Source organism: Crinia signifera, chromosome 7 (genome assembly GCF_055691185.1).
Source record: "Crinia signifera chromosome 7, ASM5569118v1, whole genome shotgun sequence".
NCBI classification, from domain to species: Eukaryota; Metazoa; Chordata; class Amphibia; order Anura; family Myobatrachidae; genus Crinia; species Crinia signifera.
Genome location: NC_139223.1, coordinates 18664911 through 18690192, shown reverse-complemented (window position 1 = coordinate 18690192; position 25282 = coordinate 18664911). Strand labels below are relative to the sequence as shown.

General features: G+C 47.2%; 1 protein-coding gene across 1 annotated transcript in view; it reads right to left on the bottom strand.

The window, feature by feature from the left end:
- Positions 1-22639, bottom strand: part of LOC146019891 (uncharacterized) — a 123083-nt gene extending 100444 nt beyond the window's left edge. The window contains exons 1-4 of the mRNA XM_083152526.1: positions 22277-22639; positions 10684-11013; positions 7639-7938; positions 6201-6299 (exon numbers count right to left, since the gene is read on the bottom strand). Of these exons, the coding sequence (XP_083008652.1) occupies positions 6201-6299; positions 7639-7938; positions 10684-11013; positions 22277-22361 (814 nt within the window). The 5' untranslated portion in view covers positions 22362-22639. The remainder of the gene's footprint in view (positions 1-6200; positions 6300-7638; positions 7939-10683; positions 11014-22276) is intronic.
- Positions 22640-25282: the final 2643 nt, after the last annotated feature.

Genomic DNA, 25282 nt, shown 5'->3' with positions numbered 1-25282 from the left:
AATGGTGACTACCGATGTAAGTGTGCGCTGATAATGGTGACTACTGATGTAAGTGTGCGCTGATAATGGTGACTACCGATGTAAGTGTGCGCTGATAAATGTGATGGACGGTTTTAGTGTACACTGATAATTGTAATGGCCGGTTAGTGTTTATGGATAATGCTGATGGCCGGTGTTAGTGTATGCTGATAATGGTTATGACTTGTTAGTGTGCGCTGATAATGGTGATGGCCGGTGTTAGTGTCCGCTGATAATGGTGATGGCCGGTGTTAGTGTGCGCTGATAATGGTGATGGCCGGTGTTAGTGTGCGCTGATAATGGTGATGGCCGGTGTTAGTGTGCGCTTATAATGGTGATGACTTGTTAGTGTGCGCTAATTATTTATCTCATTAACAGTTTCTTATATTTATTTACAGTTACTTATATAGCACAGCATATTCCATCGCACTTTACAACTGTTGGCAACACTGCAAGAACAAAGTGGGTAAAATAGACAGACATAGAGGTTGTACGGCCCTGCTGCAAGCTTACAATCTATAGGAGCGCACACATATTCTGCAGCACTTTAAAGAGAATATTTGAACATTCACATCAGTCCCTGCCCCAGTGGAGCTTACAATCTATATTCCCTACCACATGCACACACAGACATTCTAGGGTTAATTTTTTGGGGAGCCAATTAGCCTACCAGTATATATTTGGATTGTTGGAGGAAGCCGGAGTATCCGGAGGAAACCCACGCAAGTACGGGGAGAATATTCAAACTCCACACAGTTGGGGCTATGGTGGGAATCGAACCCATTACCTCAGTGCTGTTAGTAATGCTAACCAGTACACCAATAATTACACCAATAATTACACTAATAATGTTGATGTCCAGTGTTAGTGTGCTCTGATAATGGTGATGGCCAGTGTTAGTGTGTGCTGATAATGGCGATGGCCAGTGTTAGTATGCACTAATTTATTTTTACAGTTTCTTATATAGCAGCAGATTCCATTGCGCTTTACAATTGGAAACAACAGTGATTAAACAAACTGGGTAGAAACAAACCAATATAGAGTTAGGAGGGCCCTGCTCGCAATCTTATAGTCTATAGGACAAATAATGTTGATGGCCGATGTTAGTGCATACCTCCCAACTGTCCCGCTTACTGCGGGAACGTCCCGATATTCAGGGATGTTCCCGCGTCCCACCCGGGGCCGCCAATGTCCCGCGGTGGGGGGGACAGCCTGCCAAGAATAGACGCTGTGCGCATGCACACAGCGTCTATTCAGCGCCGACGAGCGGGGGGAAACGGGGGCGTGACCAGAGGATGTGCCATCCTGCGAGGCCACGACCCCTTTTCGCGAGGCCACGCCCCCTTTTCAGGAACGTGCACCGCGCGAGAGTCCCGACCTCCCAACTGCAGAAGTTGAGAAGTATGGTTAGTGTGCCCTAATAATGGTAATGGCCAGTGTTAATGTGCGCTGATAATGGTGATGGCCAGTGTTAATGTGCGCTGATAATGGTGATGGCTGGTGTTGGTGTGCACTTATAATGTTGATGTGCGATGTGAGTGTGCGCTGATAACAGGGATGGCTGGTGTTAGTGTGTGTAATGCGGATGGCCGGTGTTAGTGTGTGCTGATAATGGTGATGGCTACTTGACCATTGTCTGTTTACAGGAAATGGCTCCTGATGCTGGATAAGCTGGCCATATGATAGACTGGGGTTCTGGAGTTACATTAGGATAGGATTCTCCCGGAATCCGGGTGTCTGGAAAAGCTTTCAGCCCTATTTGCAGCCTCTCCCCTGTCCCCAGAGGCCAGCCGTTGTCATGGTGCTCATTGTGCCTGCCAGGCCTGCCTCTCCAGCCTGACAGTCGCACTCGCGAGATGATGATGTCATCATCTCGCGAGTAACTGCAGAGCCAGCCGCCTGCCGCGCCCGCGACGCGTGTCTCACTGTCTCTCCACGTGAAGCCTGCCTCCGAGAGTCCTGCCAGCCTGCCCTGCCTCCGCCCAGGCTTCCTTTTAGTGCATGTTCTGCCTGGGCGCTGCGTCTCTCGCTGCTGCTGTCCGCCTGCTGGTGCCAGGGGCAGCCCACGACGATGACTGGTGCGTTGGCTGCCATTGCCAGGCGCTGCGCTGCTCACCCCCTGCCTGCCCGCTTAGCCCCCCGGCCTTACATTTATGTGTATTCATTTTTGGTGTCTTTTTTATTACATTTGCTATTATTTTTAGTCTCTCTTCATTTTTCTTTTTAGACTTCATCTTTGATTATGTTGCATTGTAATGTGTACGCTGTTATAAATCAAAGGCAAAAGATATTGACTTGCATTCCGTAACAAGTATCTGAGGTGTCAATATGGGATTGCAGACACGGATTTATGCTAATAATCACAGATACTTTTCTTGATGTTGTTTGATGGCATGAAAATTTCATGTGTCTGTACATGTCTGTATTAAACACCACGCACACCTTTTTGAATAGACCAGGCCCCTTAAATAGGCCACACCCACTTTTGACTAGACCCCACCCCCTTTTCTGGAGCGCGCGCGCATCATTACTTCATTACTCATGGGGGGGGGGGGGGGAGAGAGAATCTCCAGGAATCCATGTACGGTGAGGTGGCAACCCTACATTAGGAGCTGTATTGTTTGCCAGAACATGTGATGCTGTAAACTGTTACTTGATATTATTTTTTTATTAACAGTTTCTTAAATAGCACACACATATTCCGCAGCGCTGTACAGAGCATAGTTGAACATTTGAATATTGAAGTTTACACTCTCTATTCCCTGCCACGTGTACACACACACACACACACATTCATTCTTGGGTTCATTTTGTTGGGAGCCAAATAACCTACCAGTATATTTTTGGAACGTGTGAGGAAACCGGAGTTTTTGTCCCCACTGGCTTCCAACTATTTATTTATTATTTATTTACAGTTACTTATATAGCGCAGCAGATTCCGTTATAGTTACTTATATAGCGCAGCAGATTCCGTTACAGTGTCTTATATAGCGCAGCATATTCCGTTACAGTGTCTTATACAGCGCAGCAGATTCCGTTATAGTTACTTATATAGCGCAGCAGATTCCGTTACAGTGTCTTATATAGCGCAGCAGATTCCGTTACAGTGTCTTATATAGCGCAGCAGATTCCGTTACAGTGTCTTATATAGCGCAGCAGATTCCGTTATAGTTACTTATATAGCGCAGCAGATTCCGTTACAGTGTCTTATATAGCGCAGCAGATTCCGTTACAGTTACTTATATAGCGCAGCAGATTCCGTTAGTGTCTTATATAGCGCAGCAGATTCCGTTATAGTTACTTATATAGCGCAGCAGATTCCGTTACAGTGTCTTATATAGCGCAGCATATTCCGTTACAGTGTCTTATATAGCGCAGCAGATTCCGTTATAGTTACTTATATAGCGCAGCAGATTCCGTTACAGTGTCTTATATAGCGCAGCAGATTCCGTTACAGTGTCTTATATAGCACAGCAGATTCCGTTACAGTGTCTTATATAGCGCAGCAGATTCCGTTATAGTTACTTATATAGTGCAGCAGATTCCGTTACAGTGTCTTATATAGCGCAGCAGATTCCGTTACAGTGTCTTATATAGCGCAGCAGATTCCGTTACAGCATCTTATATAGTGCAGCAGATTCCGTTACAGTTACTTATATAGTGCAGCAGATTCCGTTACAGTGTCTTATATAGTGCAGCAGATTCCGTTACAGTGTCTTATATAGTGCAGCAGATTCCATTACAGCATCTTATATAGTGCAGCAGATTCCGTTATAGTGTCTTATATAGCGCAGCAGATTCCGTTACAGCGTCTTATATAGCGCAGCAGATTCCGTTATAGTGTCTTATATAGCGCAGCCGATTTTGTTACAGCGTCTTATATAGTGCAGCAGATTCCGTTACAGTTACTTATATAGCACAGCAGATCCCGTTAGTGTCTTATATAGAGCAGCAGATTCTGTTAGTGTCTTATATAGCGCAGCAGATTCCGTTACAGTGTCTTATATAGCGCAGCCGATTTTGTTACAGCGTCTTATATAGCGCAGCAGATTCCGTTACAGTGTCTTATATAGCGCAGCAGATTCCGTTACAGTGTCTTATATAGCGCAGCAGATTCCGTTACAGCGTCTTATATAGCGCAGCAGATTCCGTTACAGTGTCTTATATAGCGCAGCAGATTCCGTTACAGTGTCTTATATAGCGCAGCAGATTCCGTTACAGTGTCTTAGGTACTCTTTACCTAGAAGGGCGCCCATCGCATGTACATCGCATGCCATTATAATGGCATGCGATGCGACCGATGCGATGCCCGCGATTTTACATAGAAATACATGTTAAAATGTAAATCGTGTCGGTCGCATCGCATGCGACCAAAAAAATCGCATGCGATGCGACCGACGCGATTACCGCGATTTCCCATAGGGAACAATGTTAAATGTCCCAATTGACCCGATTTTCCATAGGGAACAATGTTAAATGGCCCACAGAGGCCAAATAGGCACCCTGAAGTGTGAAATGGCCCCCCCAATTGTTAACGGCACCCCACGATCAACGTGAACCCGAAGCGTGGCGAGCGCAGCGGTACGCGTCCTACGACCTTTTCATACCCCCACTATCCACGTCGGCGTGGAGTTGAGAATAGAAAGTGTGGCGAGCGCTGCGAGCCACCGAGCCCAAAGCTTGGCAAGCGCATGCAGATACCTTCACAGGTATACGCGTCCCCTCGCGGGCTTCACAGGTGTCCGCGTCCGCTCGCCACGCTTCGGGCTCGGTGGCTCGCTCCTCTCGCCACACTTTCTATTCTCAACTCCACGCCGACGTGGATAGTGGGGGTATGAAAAGGTCGTAGGACGCGTACCGCCGCCCCTCGTGGGCTCGCTGTGCTCGCCACGCTTCGGGTTCACGTTGATCGTGGGGGGGCGTTAACAATTGGGGGGGCCATTTCACACTTCAGGGTGCCTATTTGGCCTCTGTGGGCCATTTAACATTGTTCCCTATGGAAAATCGGGTCAATTGGGACATTTAACATTGTTCCCTATGGGAAATCGCGGTAATCGCGTTGGTCGCATGCGATGTGACCGACGCAATATTTTACCTTGCGATGCCCAAGATCAAAATCTTGGGCGCCCATCTAGGTAAAGAGTACCGTGTCTTATATAGCGCAGCAGATTCTGTTAGTGTCTTATATAGCACAGCAGATTCCGTTACAGTGTCTTATATAGCGCAGCAGATTCCGTTACAGCGTCTTATATAGCACAGCAGATTCCGTTACACTGTCTTATATAGCGCAGCAGATTCCGTTACAGTGTCTTATATAGCGCAGCAGATTCCGTTACAGCGTCTTATATAGCGCAGCAGATCCCGTTACAGTGTCTTATATAGCGCAGCAGATTCCGTTACAGTGTCTTATATAGCTCAGCAGATTCCATTACAGTGTCTTATATAGCGCAGCAGATTCCGTTACAGTGTCTTATATAGCGCAGCAGATTCCGTTACAGTGTCTTATATAGCGCAGCAGATTCTGTTACAGCGTCTTATATAGCGCAGCAGATTCCGTTACAGTGTCTTATATAGCGCAGCAGATTCTGTTACAGCATCTTATATAGCGCAGCAGATTCTGTTACAGCGTCTTATATAGCGCAGCAGATTCCGTTACATTTACTTATATAGCGCAGCAGATTCCGTTACAGCGTCTTATATAGCGCAGCAGATTCCGTTACAGTGTCTTATATAGCGCAGCAGATTCCGTTACAGTGTCTTATATAGCGCAGCCGATTTTGTTACAGCGTCTTATATAGTGCAGCAGATTCCGTTACAGTTACTTATATAGCGCAGCAGATTCCGTTAGTGTCTTATATAGCGCAGCAGATTCCGTTAGTGTCTTATATAGCGCAGCACATTCCGTTACAGTGTCTTATATAGCGCAGCAGATTCCGTTACAGTGTCTTATATAGCGCAGCAGATTCTGTTGCACTTTACAATGATGACAACACTGAAAGAACAAACTGGGTAAAACAGACATAGAGGTTGGAGGGCCCTGCTGCAAGCTTACAATCTATAACTACTGAGCACTAGTTCAGCACCTGCAATCTTTATAATGCAATGAATGACCATTATCCTATGAGAGAGAACTTACATACAGACATTGCTAATGGTGTTATATCAGCAGACAGAGTACTTACTGCATTTCCTGTTCCACCATATAATAGCAAATATTGCAATTCCCAGTCCAATGGTTACAGCAACCACAATAGCTATTAGTGTAGAAGTACCCGTTCCATCTGTGGAAATAAATAATATATTTATATATATAATATGTACATGTCAGAGCACACAGGCAAACACGGGGGGGGGGGGGGGGGGGGGGGCGTGGAGTGCTCTGAATCCACCTTTCCCCACAGCCTGGCCAGTGGCCACCACATGCAGTATATGCCCTACATGCAGCGGTAGTCTGCTGTGTGTGTGTCAGTGGATCTGAGCGCTCAGTCCTCGCACCACAGAGAGAATCTGGTAACTGGCTTGCAGTGACCATTGGGTCTGCATATGTCTGATGTACTGCACTGTATTTGGGCAGACGAGGGCCTGTAACATGCTAATTAGCCATCCTTCATGGTCTGTAGACAATTGCTGTAACATCAAACATTTGGATGGTGATTTTTTTACCCCGTCCACTTTTAAAGGTGGGCGGGGCCTGGCTAACACTTTTAGGGGAAGAATTCAGCCCCGTTTTCCATGGTGGGGGGTCTGTCCATGCTCATGCTTGTGCAAACCTCCTGTGCAAACAACTTCGGGACCCACCAATGACGTTCCACTACAGGGTATACAGGGAGACTCCGGAGACCTAGAAGTCACCAGTGCAACATCGCTCTCCGCTAACACTGCTGCTGTGCCTAGGATCCTGGAACTTGTCTTTGGAGCAACCACTGTAAGCAGTCCAGTTCTAGATCTGATAGTTGCAGTCCAAGTCCGGTTAGTCCATTCCGGTGAAGTCATAGTCCAAGTTCTGCCATTCCAGTTCAGTTCTCATGCATCCAAGCTGTATCCAGTCTGGCCAGTCCTTGTGTATGTAGACCTGCCAATCCGGTCCAGTCCTTGTGTATCCAGTCCAGCCAATCTGGTTCAGTCCTCGTGTATCCAGTCCAGCCAGTCCGGTTCAGTCCTTGTGTATCCAGTCTGGTCAGTCCAGTTCAGTCCTCGTGTATCCAGTCCGTTTCAGTCCTCATGTATTCAAGTGTATCCAGTCCAGCTTGTCCGGTTCAGTGCTAATCCCGACATTCTGTCTTTCTCTGTTCCTACAAGGTGACCCGGACAGAGGACGGTGCCCTGCACGCTGAGAGCAGCTAAGACCAAATCCCAATGCGGGGTGCCCTGGGGAAGGCCACCAGAATGTTAGACCAAATGCATCTGCCCTGGGTCTTCATCAACTACCTGGTAGTGACAGAAATTCTCCAGCTTATGCGTTAAATCTATATTGCACCTGCTATGTTCCTCGCTCCTGCTGAAGCCCCAACACATAGCCCAGAAACAGTTCCACAACAATTTAGCTGTGTGACAGGAGGGGGGTATGTATACATGAGTATTACCTTGTGTAGACGACTATTCATACTGTAATATTATTACCTCCATATACCAGACGGAGCTTCTCCTGGAGAGGTTCCTGCAGGGACTGGTGCTGGACTCTGCAGGAGAAGACGCGCTCTCTGTCCTCCTCGGTGGGTGTGATGGTTACTGAGCTGCCCACGCTGAACGTCCCATCCGGGTTACTCTCAGGTTTCTCCACGGTGACCCCACTCAGCTTCTCCCCATCCCTGAACCATTTGATGTCTATGTCCACCGGGTAGAACCCAGTGACGGAGCTGCGCAGAACACTCTCCTTGTTTGTGACAACGACCTTATTAGTGATCAGGATCCGTGGAGGAGCTGTAACAGATTACAGACACGTTACCTGGGCACCTGCCAGTGGGATTGTATTGTAGAGAAGCAGAACAACAACTGAAAACTGAAAAAACTGTGAAAAACAAATGAATGCTCTCTGGGTTGTGAGAATACAACGGTGATATGGGGTAAGGACCAAGGGAACCCTTCACTCATTAAGGGATTGATCATATATGAAGGAGTCTATTTATCAACCAGTGAGAAAACTCTTTGTGGATGAGAAAACTCATTGGGGGAAATTTACTAAGATGGGATCAGAAACGACTTCTTATTTACTTAGCACCTACTAGAAAATAATAGATAGCATCCGATTGGTTGCTCATAGAAACATCCCATCTTAATGACTCCCAAATTTCCCCCATTGTGTATGATAATTGGGGCTCCAGACAATCAGAATCCAACTGTCATTTTTCAAACCGTTAGCAGCTGAACACAACAGGAACGGATTGTCTGGAGCCGCCTTTATCCTACACAATGATTTTTATCATGCCCAACGAGTTTATGACTTGTTGATAAATTCGTCCCTGACGTGCTTTATGTATTTAGGGCCCGATTCAGTAACGATCGGTCCCCGGCGTATGTTCGCATCGGGGAACGAGGTTTTGGCTCTGCGCATGCGTATATGCGAATATACGCACGTGCAGGGCCACTGTGCAAACACCTTTGTCGATTTTCACAGTCTCCAAAGTGTTCGTGCATGGGGGGGAGCAAGATGGAGGTGGTCCTTATCCGAACGCAGGCGTGCCGAAGCCTGCACGGGGCGAGCGGCTGGCGTCACACGGCGTCAGCGCCCGCCCCGTTCTCCACCATGTTCTTCGTAAGTAAGTCCGCCTAGTCTGACTTCTATTTACTGACGGGTAGCTAGATTTGGGTGGGGTGTGTTCAGAACGGAAATCCAAAATTTCTGTTTAAATAATAATAATGAAATTTAGTTTTGTACAGCGCTCTGAAGTAGGGGGAGCAGCTCCAGTAAATAAATAGATATACGGATTTGGTGCCAGGAGCGAGATTAATACAATAAAAAAAAAATATATATATATATATATAAAATATTGAGGATATGGATACAAATGAGTGTGACCTGTCACCTAGCTCTCCCTGCTATGCGGCTAACAGCTCTGCGGCTGAGTTACCTTGTGCCGTGTCTTCTATTTCTCCAAGCCTGGAGATTGACAGCGGCGATTGCCGGAATCTTCTGCTGGAGGTTGTTCTTGCGCCGCGGCTCCTGTTTGCAGCTGGATTCGGCGTGATGCTTAGCGGAGAGGCTGAGCCAGCGTCCCGGCGTGATGTACCTCTGGGCGGGCGATGTAGGTGGCGAGGGGGCTTCTCCAACTGCTCCAATGCATTTCGTGCCTGTAGGGCACTTTTTCAAGGGCAAACAGGAGCCGCGGCGTAAGAACACCGCCGCAAGAAACCACCTCCAGCAGAAGATTCCGGCAATCCCCGCTGTCAATCTCCAGGCTATTAATAGCGCTCCTGGCACCAAATTCATAAATAATAATAATGTTGTCCAACATCTGTGGGCTACATGCAAAAGCAGCCAGTATTTACTCTACACAGAAACAATGTAAATGTATTTTCTCCCCTGGCACAGCGACATGGAGCTGATTCAGCTTGGCTCAGTAAGCTACTTACCAAGCGCTGAAACGCCGCCCTGCCAAATTGGCCTTTGCAGAAGGGGTGTAGCCTCAACAAAAGGGTGTGGCCTCATAGGAATGCAACTTTGGCTAGCGACACTACCAATTTGATCACTAAGGCCCTTATTCTGATCGGTGCGGCCGGAGCCGATTATGCGGCCAGGGCCGTGCGTGCGAAACCCCGCCTTCCATACGGATCGCCAACTCCGTCCGTATGCGGTAAGAAGCTGGCCGAACGGACCGCACGTGTATTTTTCACGGAATACGCCTCCTCCATCTAAGGGAACCTCCCCCATCATTCCACCAGCACCCGCAACCTCAGACCACACGGACATTTTTCCGTGCAAAAGCAGGGATCTGGGCGGGCAGCTGACATCCGGCGATGTCATATGTCCACCCCCTACACGTGCGTCACGGCCGCATTACCATACGTACGCCCAGCGTTTTCATGGGAACTCCCATGAAACGCGGGCGTATGCATATGGTAATGAGCCCAAATAGCCCTTCACGCCCCTCTCCACCCCCTGTTCGGAGTGTTCACAGATCATGCGGGATTTGGCCGTACGCCCCGCTCGCACATGCGCAGAGACGCCTCTGCACATGCGCAGACACAAAACATCGGCGGGCCGAACGCACGCGGATATATCCGCACCGATCAGAATAAGGGCCTAAATGGGGGCTCATAGAGAGCTGGGCATGCCCCCAGCCCTCTGTCTCCAGTGAATACACACTGTGCGCATGCATACAGCATCTATTCACCACTGAGCCAGGGACAGGAAGGACTCACAACTGCCCACGCCCCCCCCCCCGCCCACCCCCCCCCCCCACCTCCACTGCGGGACACTGCTGCCTAAGGTGGGACAGTATCAAATAAACATGAAAATCGGGACAGTTGGGCCCGAGAGCCTAATGTGACAGCTCCCACTGCATACGTGCAACAAGAATCCATGCTCCATAGGGACGTGTCGTGGAGGACGAGAGACTGGGGGAGTGAGTATAATGAAATGGGAGGGGCCAGGGCAGGAATGGGCGGAGTAATTGAGCTGTACTACGTAATGTAACGTGTGGGAGCTGGAGCTGGCTCATACAGTACCTTGTACATCCAGTCTGATCTCCTGCTCTCGTCTCTCGGATGGGTAAGTCACTGAGCACTTGTACAGTCCCCCATCGGGTATAGACACCTGAGACAGTGACAGGTCAGCGAGTCCATCTCTTATTCTGCCTGTGTCCAGGGAGACCCGGGGATTGGATGTTTGCAGGGCTCCATTATAGCGTAAAATCTCCTTTTCTTGAAAGTGCCAAAGTATCGGGAAGGTTCTGTCATCAGAGGGAGCAGTTCCAGAATCAATCCTGCAGGGGATCCGCACGTCCGAGCCAATCCTTGCTGAGTGTGTGGAGAACGCCACCAGCCCGAGAGCCTTACCTGCAGGACAGGTGCACACAGGTGACTTCATTACAGAGCTGGGGGGGGGGCAGGTATCAGTGATCACAAGAGTGATTGCAGTATGTCAGGCACACAGTGATCCCAGTGACCAAGGCCATCAGAAATTGTGGGGCTGAAAAATTAGGCAGACCCCCCCCGGATGGCCGCTCCTCTGCGGTCTGCACAATGGAGCGGCCAGGTCATTATGTCACACAGTATGTGGGGGCTTTCTGTGTCCTGTGGGGGCTTGCCAACTCCACTGGTTGTTCAAGAGGTGGGCAGCAGACAACTGAAGCAATTCTACATGCCCCCTTGCATATTTCAGTTGTGCTACCTGGCCCCCTTTAATGTCTATATTTAAGCTGTGCCCCTGCTCTCACTATAACAGGTACCCCTTAAATAATATATATTTATTTAAGCTGTGACCCCCCACTCACCATAACTAACCTTACTCCTCAGCTGCCTTTTCCCGGTCACAGAAGAGGTTAATCAATGTGTAGTGTGACAAAGATCAAACACAGGGTCTCAGATGACGACGTGGTAGTTTATTCTCACCGGCAGGTACAGCATAGCAGGTGACATTCATATACAGCTGGTATCACAGGCAGTAACATACAGGCATAGCAGAGTCCAAAATGGCTCCAATGGTTCCTAGTCTAACCCACACCCCCGGCCTATGACTTGGGCAGATAGTCCACCATCGTGAGCAAGTAGACTCTGCCATGGGAAGCCTTAAATCAGGACATCCCAGGTGCTGCTGATTACACACCTAGGATCCTGCTACTGCCAACAAAACCTGGTCTGGATCCTCCACATTACTTTTATGTGTGGGAATGCTGACCCTGCCACACCCCTACTTGTGTCATAAACCCGGGTACACAGCCCTCCACCATCTTCCAGAGGTCGCCCACCTCACCTCACCTTCTTCCTCCTCCCCTAGCTTCACCATAGGGTTGCTTGGAGGCTCAGGACCTACAAACCTACTGGACAGGGAATTGGCATTGAGGTGCTGTTTCCGCGGACGATGCCTCAAACTTAAATGGCTGCAAGGCCAAAAACCAACCGGTCACCCGAGCATTCACCTCTTTATTTGTATGCATCCATTGTAAGGGCGCATGGCCTGTAACCAACATAAACTCTTGCCCCAATAAATAATACCTTAATGACTCAACTGCCCACTTAATGGCCAAGCACTCCTGCTCTACAGCTGAGTACTTGTACTCCCTGGGCAATAATATACAGCTAAGGTAGAGGATGGGCTTCTCCTCTCTATCTACCTCTTGGGAGAGAACTGCTCCAAATCCTGTCCCAGAGGCATCAATCTGCAACACAAACTGTTTTCTATAGTCAAGAGCTTGCAAGACAGGCCTGGTACACAAAGCTCATCTTAAATCCTGCCAAGCAGTTTCCACTGGTCTAGACCACGTTATTTTGTCTGGGGACTGTTTCTTAAGACATTCTGTTAGTGGAGCCGCTCTAGTGGTGAAATCTCGAATGAACCTGCGATAATATCCCACCAGACCGGGATATGTCCTAAGTTGTGACTTACACTTAGGTTTAGACCAGGTGAGAACTGCTTCTACCTTACTGGGCTGAGGTGTAACCTGTCCTCTGCCCACAATGTACCCCAAATACTTGGCTTCCACCATACCAATGGCACATTTCTCAGGGTTGGCGGTAAACCTGTGTGCCCGCACAGACTGTAAGACAGCTTCTACCTTTGGTACAGTAGGTGTGTCTCACAGAGTTGAAAATAACAATGTCATCTAAATATATATATATATATATATAAACAAAAAACAGTGACGTTTCAACACATATCGTGTCGTCTTCAGGCTGAAGACGACACGATATGTGTTGAAACGTCACTGTTTTTTGCTCACTAAAAAGAGTTATTGAAAATTTTGCTGGAGTGCTGCATTCTGTTGGAATTTGTGTATGCTGCGGCTTCGTGCTGGCACCCGCTGAGGATTGTAAAGGATGAGTGGCTGTGCTGGATCACCCTGGTGTGTGTGTACAGTATATATAAGAGGGTGTTCCTGTCGTACGTGAACCGGTGGTCTGATCCCGCGGTGAAGCCTAGCAGATATCCACGCTGCATTACAAAGCTTTTGATACCGTCTCTGGGGAATCCGGGTGTACCGAAATTCTTTGGACGCTGGTGACAAATATGCTGTTTTCTTTTAACCTACAGTATGTGTACGTGAGCTTTTATGATCTAGTAAAAATTGTCATACTTTATACTCACTTGCGCGCCTCCTCCCATTCCTTTTTTCGCATGTACCCTATCTCTGAGGTTGGAGATAGCCTCTATCGTGGAGGAAAGGCTGCGCCACATGAAGGAATCTTTATAAGATTGACCACTCGCTATAAAATAGTGACCGAGCGCTCTTCAGATTATTGGTTGTATATATATATATATATATATATATATATATATATATATGGAATCGGTACATCTGTCAGACCAGACTTAGGTCTACAGTCATTAGGTTGACCCCGGAAGGTCGACTGGCCCCAAGGTCGACAGGGTTAAAGGTCGACATGACTTAAGGTCAACATGGGCCATGATCGACATGGGTTTAGGTCGACAGTCATTAGGTCGACATGAGGTTTTCACTGTTTTTTTTTACCCGAATGTCGACATGGACACAGTTGGAGTCGAACCGCAGCCCCTCGGAACGCTCGCTTCGCTCACAATGCTTCGGGCGCGGTTCCTCGCTGCGCTCGGCACACTATTTTATTCTCCCACCACGCACTAGTGGATGGTAGGGCATGAAATACCACCTGTCGGCACATGTCGGCTCAAAAAACAGTGAAAAACCCATGTCGACCTAATGACTGTCGACCTAAACCCATGTCGACCTTGGCCCATGTCGACCTTAAGTCATGTCGACCTTGACCCATGTCGACCTTTAACCCTGTCGACCTTGGGGCCAGTCGACCTTCCGGGGTCGACCTAATGACTGTCGACCTAAGTGTGGTCTGACAGATGACCGTTTCCCATATATATCCTACATGGAAAAACAGCGTCCCTTACGCTCAGTTTTTGAGGATCAGACGGAACTGCAGTACTATAGACGACTATTGGCTACAATCAGAACTCCTTTATGGAAGATTCTTGGAGAGAGGGTACAAAAAAGAGTTTATAGACACGGCTAGATCCAATGCTGCCACCAAAGAAAGAAACACCTTGCTTGAACAAAACCCCAAGACCAAAAGACCAATGAACACCAGACCTTTCATCACACAGTATAATTGTGACAACAAAACCATCAGAAAAATTCTAGAACGGCACTGGAACACACTATTAAGAGACCCAATTTTGGGCCAACATCTTCCCCCAAAACCTAATGTGGTCTATCGAAGAGCCACTAATTTAAAAACAATATTGGCGCCCAGTAGGCTGAAACCAATTACAAAAGAAAAAATAAGCACCCAAAGTAATTTTTTGATCAAAAAAGCAGGAGTATCATCATGCAATAAATGCATCTGCTGCAAATTTCTGGACAGAACACCCTTCAACCACACTCTTGAAGATGGCCGAGTTTACTCCATCAAAGATGCAATTCAGACTACACAGTTTACATGATTACCTGTGATTGTGGCCTGAAATATATCAGAAAGACTATCAGACAGACCAAAATCCGTATCCAAGAACATATGCGGAACATCAAGAATAAAGTTAAGATACATAGTCTGCCGAGGCATTATCTGGAGAAACATAATTCGACAGTAACAAAGGAGAATTTTTCTTTCACAATCTTGGAGAAAATCCCCCTTAACCCGGGGTAATAGGGGACAACAACTGATAAAAAGAGAGAGTTATTGGATTTATACTCTCGACACTTTAAAACCCAAAGGCCTTAATGAAGGTATAGATGTAGTGGCATTTATATAACCATTAGCCTATTTCCATCTTCTATCTTTTGATCTACTCTATTATCCATGAATTTCCATAAAGTGTCCCCAGCTATTGTTATCCTTCTTTACTGATTATAATGTTCATACAATCAATCTGTTATGAAATTGATTTGTTATGTAAATGCAAGTTCAGTTCTGATGGTTAATTTTATGTACTTTTTGGAATACTGCTACATAGTTTTGTATTCTAACGGCCACATTTTTGAAATACTGCTGCATTGTGTATATATATATATATATATATATATATATATATATATGCGTATATACATATATTCATATTTTTCATTCATTTTTTTCCCTACACTGAAGGAATGAATATTAATTGTCATTCTATAAGAATTTGACGTCCGTGCCATTGAATTATAGTTTCCACTTAGGTCTCTTTAAATATCATGTAGTCACCTTTCCTGAGTATTTTTAGGCAATTAATATGAAACAGTTTTTTTCACTTCCCTATAGTTGACACTTAATCAGCTCTATAGCAGGATGTCATATCCTTTTTTTAGGCACTAAACAATCCCTACATGTGTTCCCTACACTCAACTAGCCATTTAGTAGGATGTCATATCCATGCTATGAAACACATATGCGTTTCACGTATATAATATCTTTTCAAAATGTCTGCCAGGTGGAACGCACGGTAATGATTATGCGCTTCACATAGTCACATTAAAAAAGCATATAATTTCCGCACATAGAATTATTAAAATAGTATCCCCCACACTTATTGATAATATTAAGGATTACACATATTAAAAGTAAAGCACTAATTGCGTTTTATATCTCCCCCTCATAGCCTCTATTGAGCGATTTCACTAGCGGGACGTCATATCCGCGCTAAGGAACGCATTTGCGTTCCACACATATGATCTACTTCCTTTTTCCTTCATTTAAAATGGCCGCCGGATGGAACGCACGCCAATGATTATGTGTTCCACCGGCTCCTAAACACGTTTTTAGGACTGTTTTTTGGGCGCACTAGCTGTTCATACAGCAGATATCAATGCGGTTTGGAGTTTTAATGATGCTCCACCGCAATTAAAATAATCTAAACAGCTTGTTTACAGCCTTTTTGGATAAATATAAACCCGGAAGTGATGTCACACTCTCTGGGCTATTTAAACGCACTGGATACACAGGGCTATCACTCACACTGGTGAACCCCTGCTGCATGTTATTGCTCCAGATCTCTCTGCTAGTAAGTACTCTTTCATCCATTTTTTCATTCTATTTTAAGTATAACCTGTGAAATGAACTTGCATGTTTTCCCTGGACTGTTATTGTATACTAAAATTAAGATGATTCCACCATTAGATTCTGTTCATCTGGCAAAATCCTTGACAGTTTACACTATACTAGGACCATTCCTTGTCCCTTTTCGGTATGTAAAACATCTCTATTTATGAAGTTTGTTTATCATTAAGTGCATGGGTCAGAATATGACTTTTTGAAAAATCTATGTAGATTGCTGAAAGTACACCGGATTGATTCTGAGGCATCAAGCTCCAGACAAATTGTATATAGGACACACATAGGTATGTGTACAATTACCAATCACCACGTGGTGTTTACGGGTAGTTGTACCCGGTGATTCATGGGTTATCCATGTTGGTCATTTCTTCTCCACCTCCATCATCTCCTCTTGTTCTTCTTCTCTTTTCTCTTTTTTTATAAATATGAATTTATTATTGATGTTATGTATTATAACTTACAGTCACTGCTGATTGCAATGTCCGCCTCTGATGAAGTCATGACATGACGAAACGCGTTGGGATAACTGTGATCAAGATTTCCTGAATTGAACAGCAATTATTTATGTTCACCATTTGTATATTTGTGATACCCTAATAAGGGCTTGTTTTATTTCTGTACATTGTACATATATTTGTACGTTTTATATTTATATTAAATATCAAATGTTTAAATCTACATCGATTGTATACTAGCGCACTCTGATCCCCCCCTTTTTCCATTTCTATTGTCTGGGTCTTGTCTAACAGAAGACCCTTCAGAGGTGCTGCTCCTATTTCATTAGCGCAGGAAGGGGCCCCCCCATTTGTTGTATATATATATATATATATATATATATATATATATATATATATATATATATATACCAGTCTTAGTAGTGGTGGCACACGCTCAATAACAATTTAGAACACATGTCTTGTAGTCAACGTTTCAAAGCTTTAATAACACGCTTCTTCTTCAGGACAAGATCTTGTCCTGAAGAAGAAGCGTGTTATTAAAGCTTTGAAACGTTGACTACAAGACGTGTGTTCTAAATTGTTATTGAGCGTGTGCCACCACTACTAAGACTGGTATTGTTGCCCCCGGCACGGGGAGCTGTCGGCAGGCACCGCAACTGACTCCATTTGAGAAGTGCTGCTTCAGACCGTATGCTCTCTCTCTATCTATCTATCTATCTATCTATATATATATATATATATATACTGTGGTGCCGCAGCAACTTATTCCTAGCGCTCTGGACGGTTGCTGGGGCACCATGTAAACCAAATGGGAGCACTGTATACTGGAATAAGCCCTCTGGGGTAGAGAAGGCTGTTTTTGCCTTAGTAGTTTCTGTTAAACTAATCTGCCAATAACCTTTTGTCAAATCAAGTGTAGTGAGATACTGACTATTGGCTAAATATTCTACCAATGCATCAACCCGGGGTATAGGGTAAGAATCAAACCGGGACACTTGATTTCGTTTATGGAAGTCATTGCAGAACCTTAAAGCATCTGAAGGCTTAGGTACGAAGAGAATTGGATTATTCCACTCACTGGTGGATTCCTCTATAACCCCGGGTGTAACATCTCTTCCACCTCCTGCTTTACCGCTGCCAGCTTTGCTTTTTGTATGCGATATGGCCTTTGTTTAATGACCACCCCGGGTGGAGGCACAACATCATGTTGGATGATCTGTGTCTTCCCGAGATGGCAGAAAACACATCTTGGCAGCGCTTCAACAAGCTCACCACTTCCTGTTTCTGTTCAGGACTAAGCGTGACTTCAATGGGCATCTGGCATTCTGGAATCTTTTTAGCTGCCAAAGAGGGCTGACTGGCAGATTCCTTCCACGGATTTCACAGATTTACATGATAGATTTGTACCTCCCTCCTTCTACCCTCCTGTCGCACCATGTAATTGACTGGTCCCACCGCCTCTGTGATCTCATTGTGTATACATCTGCTTTCTGTGGTGGGTACCAGCACTAACACTTTGTCTCCTGGGTTAAAGGACTGGTTGACTGAGGTTATGTCATAACTTTGCTTCTGACGATGTTAGGCCCTTTCCATGTGTTTGTTCAGGAGTGGCGCAATCTGCCTTAGACGGCCATATAACTGGGCAACAAACTGAACGGCATTGGGGTCCTGGCATGGTTGGTTTTCCCACCATTCTTTTAATAGATCTAGAATTCCTCTGGGCTGTCTGCCATAGAAGAGCTCAAAGGGACTAAACCCTGTAGAGGATTGGGGTACTCTGACCGCAAACATCAAGTGAGGTAGGAGCAGATCCCAATCTTGTTTTTCTTGTGACACTGCCCTCTTTATCATTTGCTTAAGGGTTGTATTAAATCTTTCTACTAGGCCATCTGTTTGCGGGTGGTACACTGAGATGGTAATCCTGTCTACTAGGCCATCTGTTTGTGGGTGGTACACTGAGGTGGTAATCCTGTCTACTTTTAGCAACCGGCACAAATCCTTCAGGGATCTAGACACAAAAGGTGTACCTTAGTCCGTTAAGACCTCTTTCGGTATTCCTAAGCAGTTATACATGGTTAGTAGCTCTATGGCATTGGTATCAAATTTCATATTGCTCAGGGGTATAGACTGCGTACCTGGTGTCATAATCCACTACCACTAGTATGTATTGGTGACCTTAAGCAGATTTTTCCACTCGCCCTATCAGATCCATACCAATCCGCTCAAAAGGCATGGATATGATAGGGAGGGGTACCAGTGGAGTCCTTACCTCTGGCTGTGGGGCTGTCCTCTGGCACACTGGGCATTCCTGACCGGGCAATAACTCTTAATGGAAGCATAGTTGCTGGGCCAAAATAACCTTGACTGGATGCGTTGGAGTGTTTTCTGCACCCCCAGATGACCACCCCATGAATGTGTATGTGCTTCTAATACCAACAGCTACAGTTTTTGGGGAACTAAGAGCTGATCTACCTTTTCCCTTGTACAGTAGCAACACGATATAGAAAATAATTTTTCAAAACAAAGTAGGGTACAGCCTCTGGTGGGAAATTACCCTGCCAGTAACCACTGTTACAGTCTCAAAGGCGTGTACCAAACTGCTGTCATCGCGTTGATCTCTCCCAAAGTCCTGTAGTTATATCTGTTCACCAACTGGGTTCCATTGGGAACCAGACTTGGGGGTTTATTCTAGTTCATTCTTTCTGACAAAATCCTTCTTAGATGGACAAAACCATGTGCACTACAGGGGGGCAGATGTAACATGTGCAGAGAGAATTAGATTTGGGTGAGTTATTTTGTTTCTGTGCAGGGAAAATACTGACTGCATGATTTTACACTGCAATATAGATCTCACTTTGAAGAAAAACCCCACCCAAATCTAATTCTCTCTGCACAAGTTACATCTGCCCCACCCGCAGTGTACATGGTTTTGTCCATCTAAGAAGGATTTTGTCAGAAAGAATGAACCAAAATAAGGCCCTATGTCTCTATGGGTGGTCAAAGTGTGCCACTGCGCTATTTTATTCTCCCACCACGCGATAGTGGATGGTAGTGCATGAGATATTAATGGGATAATATTATACAGCAGGGGTAATCAACATTTTAGACAGTTTGGCCACATTTCAATGAAGCCCAAGGGCCACTAAGCTACAGATAGAGCCATGCTCATTCATTTGGCACGTCAAATGGCAAGCAAATGAGGCTCGCGTGCCCCACTCGTCCCAGCTCCCGCATGTCATCACAGCCCCCCATAAAGTACAGCCCTTCATAGATAGACAGCACAGCCCCCATAGTCATCACAGCCCCTCATAAAGTACAGCCCTTCATAGATAGACAGCACAGCCCCCATAGTCATCACAGCCCCCCATAAAGTACAGCTCTTCATAGATAGACAGCACAGCCCCCATAAAGCACAGCCCTTCATAGATAGACAGCACAGCCCCCATAAAGCACAGCCCTTCATAGATAGACCGCACAGCCCCCATAAAGTACAGCTCTTCATAGATAGACAGCTCAGCCCCCATAGATAGTTTGCACAGCCCCCCCATACTCAGCACATATTCCCCCACCCCACCATAGATAGTCAGCACAGCCCCCCCCCATACTCAGCACATAACCCCCACCCCACAATAGATAGTCACCACAGCCCCCCATACTCATCACATAACCCCCAAACCCACAATAGTCAGCACAGCCCCCCCATACTCAGCACATAATCCCCCACCTCACAATAGTCAGCACAGCCCCCCCATACTCAGCACATAACCCCCACCCCACAATAGATAGCACAGCCCCACATACTCAGCACATAAGCCCCCACGCACCCCACAATAGATAGTCAGCACAGCCCCCGGTACATAACCAGTATCCCATTGTGGCAGCAGCGGTGCCAGGTGATACAGCGCCAGGAAGCACAGACTGCGCACATCCGTAAGGCCCCCCCCCCCATGTTTTTTACTTACACTTTTTTCAATATATATACATATATATAAACTGTGCATGGTGGGCGGCCACTGACCCCTGCTGAACAATATATCATATTTAAACTTGACAGTACAGACTAAGACTAAGGGTCTGATTCAGACGTGATCACTGGGCTGACAATCTTCAGATCTTGAATACTAGTTAATCCATTTGCAATCACAGCACCATGGAAGCGTCCCCCCCCCCCCGCCCGTGTGCAGCGGCTGTGTAGCACTCGGTGCTGCGATAAAGGATGACTCGATCGGGGCCAGAGCTAACGTCAGAGGTTCTCCCATTAAACGCCTGGTTACCATGGGCGGGATGTATTAAAATACATCGCCGCCCTTCGCGCCCCCCCGCCGCGATGCCGCCGCATATGTACTAACATATGCGGCTGGCATCGCGATGCGGTGACGGAGGCCCCCCGCGATACCTGTACTGTGGTCTGCGGGGGGTCTCCGTCACCTCCCAGCCGGCTTCTGCAGTTTTCACGCCGGGGACAGCTAAGCAAGCTGTCCCCGGCGCTTCCTCCTCCCCCTGCAGCCGGAAGGACGTCCGGCTGCGTTGCTAGGGGGAGGAAGGGCTTACCTTCCGGGGTCCAGGAGGACCTGCAAGAAGGTAAGCCCAAGGGAGGGGGGAAAGGGGGGGTCGGCGAGGCGGCGGGGTTGCGGCGACGCGGCGGGCGGCGAAAAGAAGCCCATAGGCTTCTATAGGGTATCGCCACCCAAAGGTGGCGATACCCTGCCCTGCGGTGACGTGGCGAACGGGTTTTAGTACATAGGAAAATGCGGTAAAACGGGGGTTTTACCGCATTTTCCCTTTAGTACATCTCGCCCCATCTGCGTATTTCTGAACACTCCCAATAAACATCTGGAACCCTACAAACGCCGGGTTCCTGTCAATCACCCAGGATACAGCCTGCATGAAAAGGACATCACTGGCTTTGTTCACAAGGTCCCCCTACCTTGCGCATGCGCACTACGAAACATGGTCATGTGCGGTTATTTGATTATCGGGGGGCTGCTAATTATGTACAGGCAAACCTCCCAACTGTCCCGCTTTCCCGTGTCCTGCCCAGAGCCAGCAGTGTCCTGTGGCGGGGGGTTGCAGGTTGGAGTCCCCCCTGCCACCCTTTGGGCAGCGATGAATTCCCGCAGGCAGAGGGGCAGCAGTGGCAAAACAGGGGTGCGGCCTCGTGCGAGTGATGCGACTCGAAGCCCAAGCCACCTCGTCGCGAGGTCACACCCCCAAATTTCAGACGTGCGGCTACGACGCGCACAAAGGTCCTGCCATAATCGCATACAAAGTTAGGAGGTATGTACAGGTGTGAATCAGGCCCTAACTGCAGTTTGCATTGTCAACCTCCCCCCCTCCCCTCCCTCACAGTTGCTTGACTATACTGGAATGTGGGCGTTGCAGACTAGGGAGAGAAGACAGAGGTCGCACTCGCTTTGCTACAGGGTGGGGGATTGTTGTTAGAGTATCATTCTCTATTTCCTGTGTGTTCTGCATTACTCACATTAGCTGTCTCACTGGGTGTTCAATAAACCGCCCTCCAGCTGCTGCTGTACTACAGATCTCAGCATGCCCTGTCACAGTTCTAGCATGCACACTTGATTGTGATATTGAGCGTCACACGATAAAACAGATATGCTGACACTTACCGGCATGATGCAGGATAAGCAGACATACGAGTCCCGTATGAGACATTTCCTGGGCCGATCGTCCTAAATTCCTTACGTTCCTCATCACAATTTACTGTAGTTCTTTTTAGCTCATGGACTCTGCGCAGCTGGGAACAGGGAGTCTGCTGAGGAGAGCTGTAACTCTGTTACTTTCACTTTCAGTGTCCCGGGGTGACATTGTTCTGGTAACGGATCTGAGTCTGCGCTAGGAATCTGTAGTCTATAAATGGAGATATCCCTGGATCAGAATGTAGGACGTCAGCACTTATAAGTCAGGCCTCGTGCAGGACTATAAAGGGGTGATTATCAGGGCCGGATTAAGGGGGGGCTCAGTATCCCTGAGCCCCCCTCTATCTAGGGCCCCGCTGTGGATGGCATGGGTTTTATTTTTAGCTAAAGGTTTTGTGCATGGGAGTGGGGTAGTGCTGCAGCTTCACCTATCTGCCAATGATTACTGGTGATGAGCATAGGGAGCTGAGGCAATGACGAATGTCCGCCCACCGCTGCTAATGGATGTTTAGCATAAAAATCCATTCTTATGCCGCGGGTAACCTCCCACATCTTTTGATGAGGCAGCCCGGGGCCCCCCCACCCTTCTCTGCCCCCTGCACGCCGTATAGGGTGCGTGCACCAGGCGAACCGAGAGTTATAGGTCCATTGATAGTGTATAAGTATGCAATGGATGACCATCAATGTTTTTATATATCGATGGTCATCCAATTGCTTTGAAAGATTGGTCGGACAATCAAAAAACGGGGGTGGGGCTTAATGGGTGTTAGGGGCGGAGCTATGCTCTGTGTCCCGGCCCCTTGATGAAAAAATAAAAACAAAACTATTCCGTTAAGCCTGACATCGATGGTGACAAATCATCTAGATCTCCCCCATCGATGTCAAAACTATTTGACATTGGCCATAAACCATCGATGATTTCTAATCATCGATGGTCGATGGCCATCCTTACTGAGCCTGTGAGGTTGCCTGCAGAGCATGGTACAGTGGGACAAAAACAGGCTTTCCATGTGGTATATACCTGACTAGATTATAATTTCTTCCTCATGATACACCTGTGTACCAGGTCTACGTATGATGTATGATGAACACTGCTCCTGCACTTTCCTCTTCATTTATGATTGCCATCACCTGTTTTGAAACACCTTTCTTATCACTTAAACCAGGTTCAACACAGGTGATGGCAATCATACATTCAGGGGGAAGTCCAGGAGTAGAGCATTGTGTCCCTCCTGGAGAGGGTCATGTTGGGAGGTGTGCACACACACACTACAGGGCTTACCTGACCCTCTCCTTCAGGGAGACAATGCTCTGTTCCTGGATTTCCCTGGTAATGTAGGATTGCCAGCACCTGTGGGGAGCTAGGTAACTGATAAGAAAGGTGTCACCACAGGTGCTGGCAATCATACATTACCAGGGAAGCCCAGGAGCAGAGCATTGTGTCCTCCTGGAAAGGGGCATGCTGGGAGGTATGGATAATGTATGATTGCCAGCACCTGTGGGGAGCTAGGTAACTGATAAGAAGAGTGTCCCCACAGGTGCTGGCAATCATATATTACCAGGGAAGCCCAGGAACAGAGCATTGTGTCCCTCCTGGAGAGGGGCATGCTGGGAGGTATGGATAATGTATGATTGCCAGCACCTGTGGGGAGCTAGGTAACTGATAAGAAAGGTGTCACCACAGGTGCTGGCAATCATACATTACCAGGGAAGTCCAGGAGCAGAGCATTGTGTCCTCCTGGAGAGGGGCATGCTGAGAGGTATGGATAATGTATGATTGCCAGCACCTGTGGGGAGCTAGGTAACTGATAATAAAGGTGTCACCACAGGTGATGGCAATCATACATTACCAGGGAAGCCCAGGATCAGACCATTGTGTCCTCCTGGAGAGGGGCATGCTGGGAGGTATGGATAATGTATGATTGCCAGCACCTGTGGGGAGCTAGGTAACTGATAAGAAAGGTGTCACCACAGGTGCTGGCAATCCTACATTACCAGGGAAGTCCAGGAACAGAGCATTGTGTCCTCCTGGAGAGGGTCATGCTGGGAGGTATGGATAATGTATGATTGCCAGCACCTGTGGGGAGCCAAGTAACTGATAAGAAAGGTGTCACCACAGGTGCTGGCAATCATACATTACCAGGGAAGCCCAGGAGCAGAGCATTGTGTCCTCCTGGAGAGGGGCATGCTGGGAGGTATGGATAATGTATGATTGCCAGCACCTGTGGGGAGCCGGGTAACTGATAAGAAAGGTGTCACCACAGGTGCTGGCAATCATACATTACCAGGGAAGCCCAGGAGCAGAGCACTGTGTCCTCCTGGAGAGGGGCATGCTGGGAGGTATGGATAATGTATGATTGCCAGCACCTGTGGGGAGCTAGGTAACTGATAAGAAAGGTGTCACCACAGGTGCTGGCAATAATACATTACCAGGGAAGCCCAGGATCAGACCATTGTGTCCTCCTGGAGAGGGGCATGCTGGGAGGTATGGATAATGTATGATTGCCAGCACCTGTGGGGAGCTAGGTAACTGATAAGAAAGGTGTCACCACAGGTGCTGGCAATCCTACATTACCAGGGAAGTCCAGGAACAGAGCATTTTCTCCCTGAAGGAGAGGGTCTGGTAGGCAACCCTAACACACTGTGATGCCAACACTAGCACTCTATGACTAGTACTAGTTCCCATGCGCCAGAGGGACCCCCGCCACTGACTGTACATTCGCCGCGGGAACTTCGCGGCTGCGGGAGAGGTACAGCAGCGGCGCACATCGTCCCCTCCGCTGAGTGAGCTCCGACCTCAGGCTGACAGGTACCCCCCTTCCCTCAGCAGCCGCAGGGACCCCCCTCCTCCCAGCACCCGGGGACAGCACTCCCCATCAACCCCCTAAAAAACACCGAACCTGGGTCAGCCCTGCCTTAAATATTATATATATATACATATATATATATATATTTATATAAATATAATATATATAT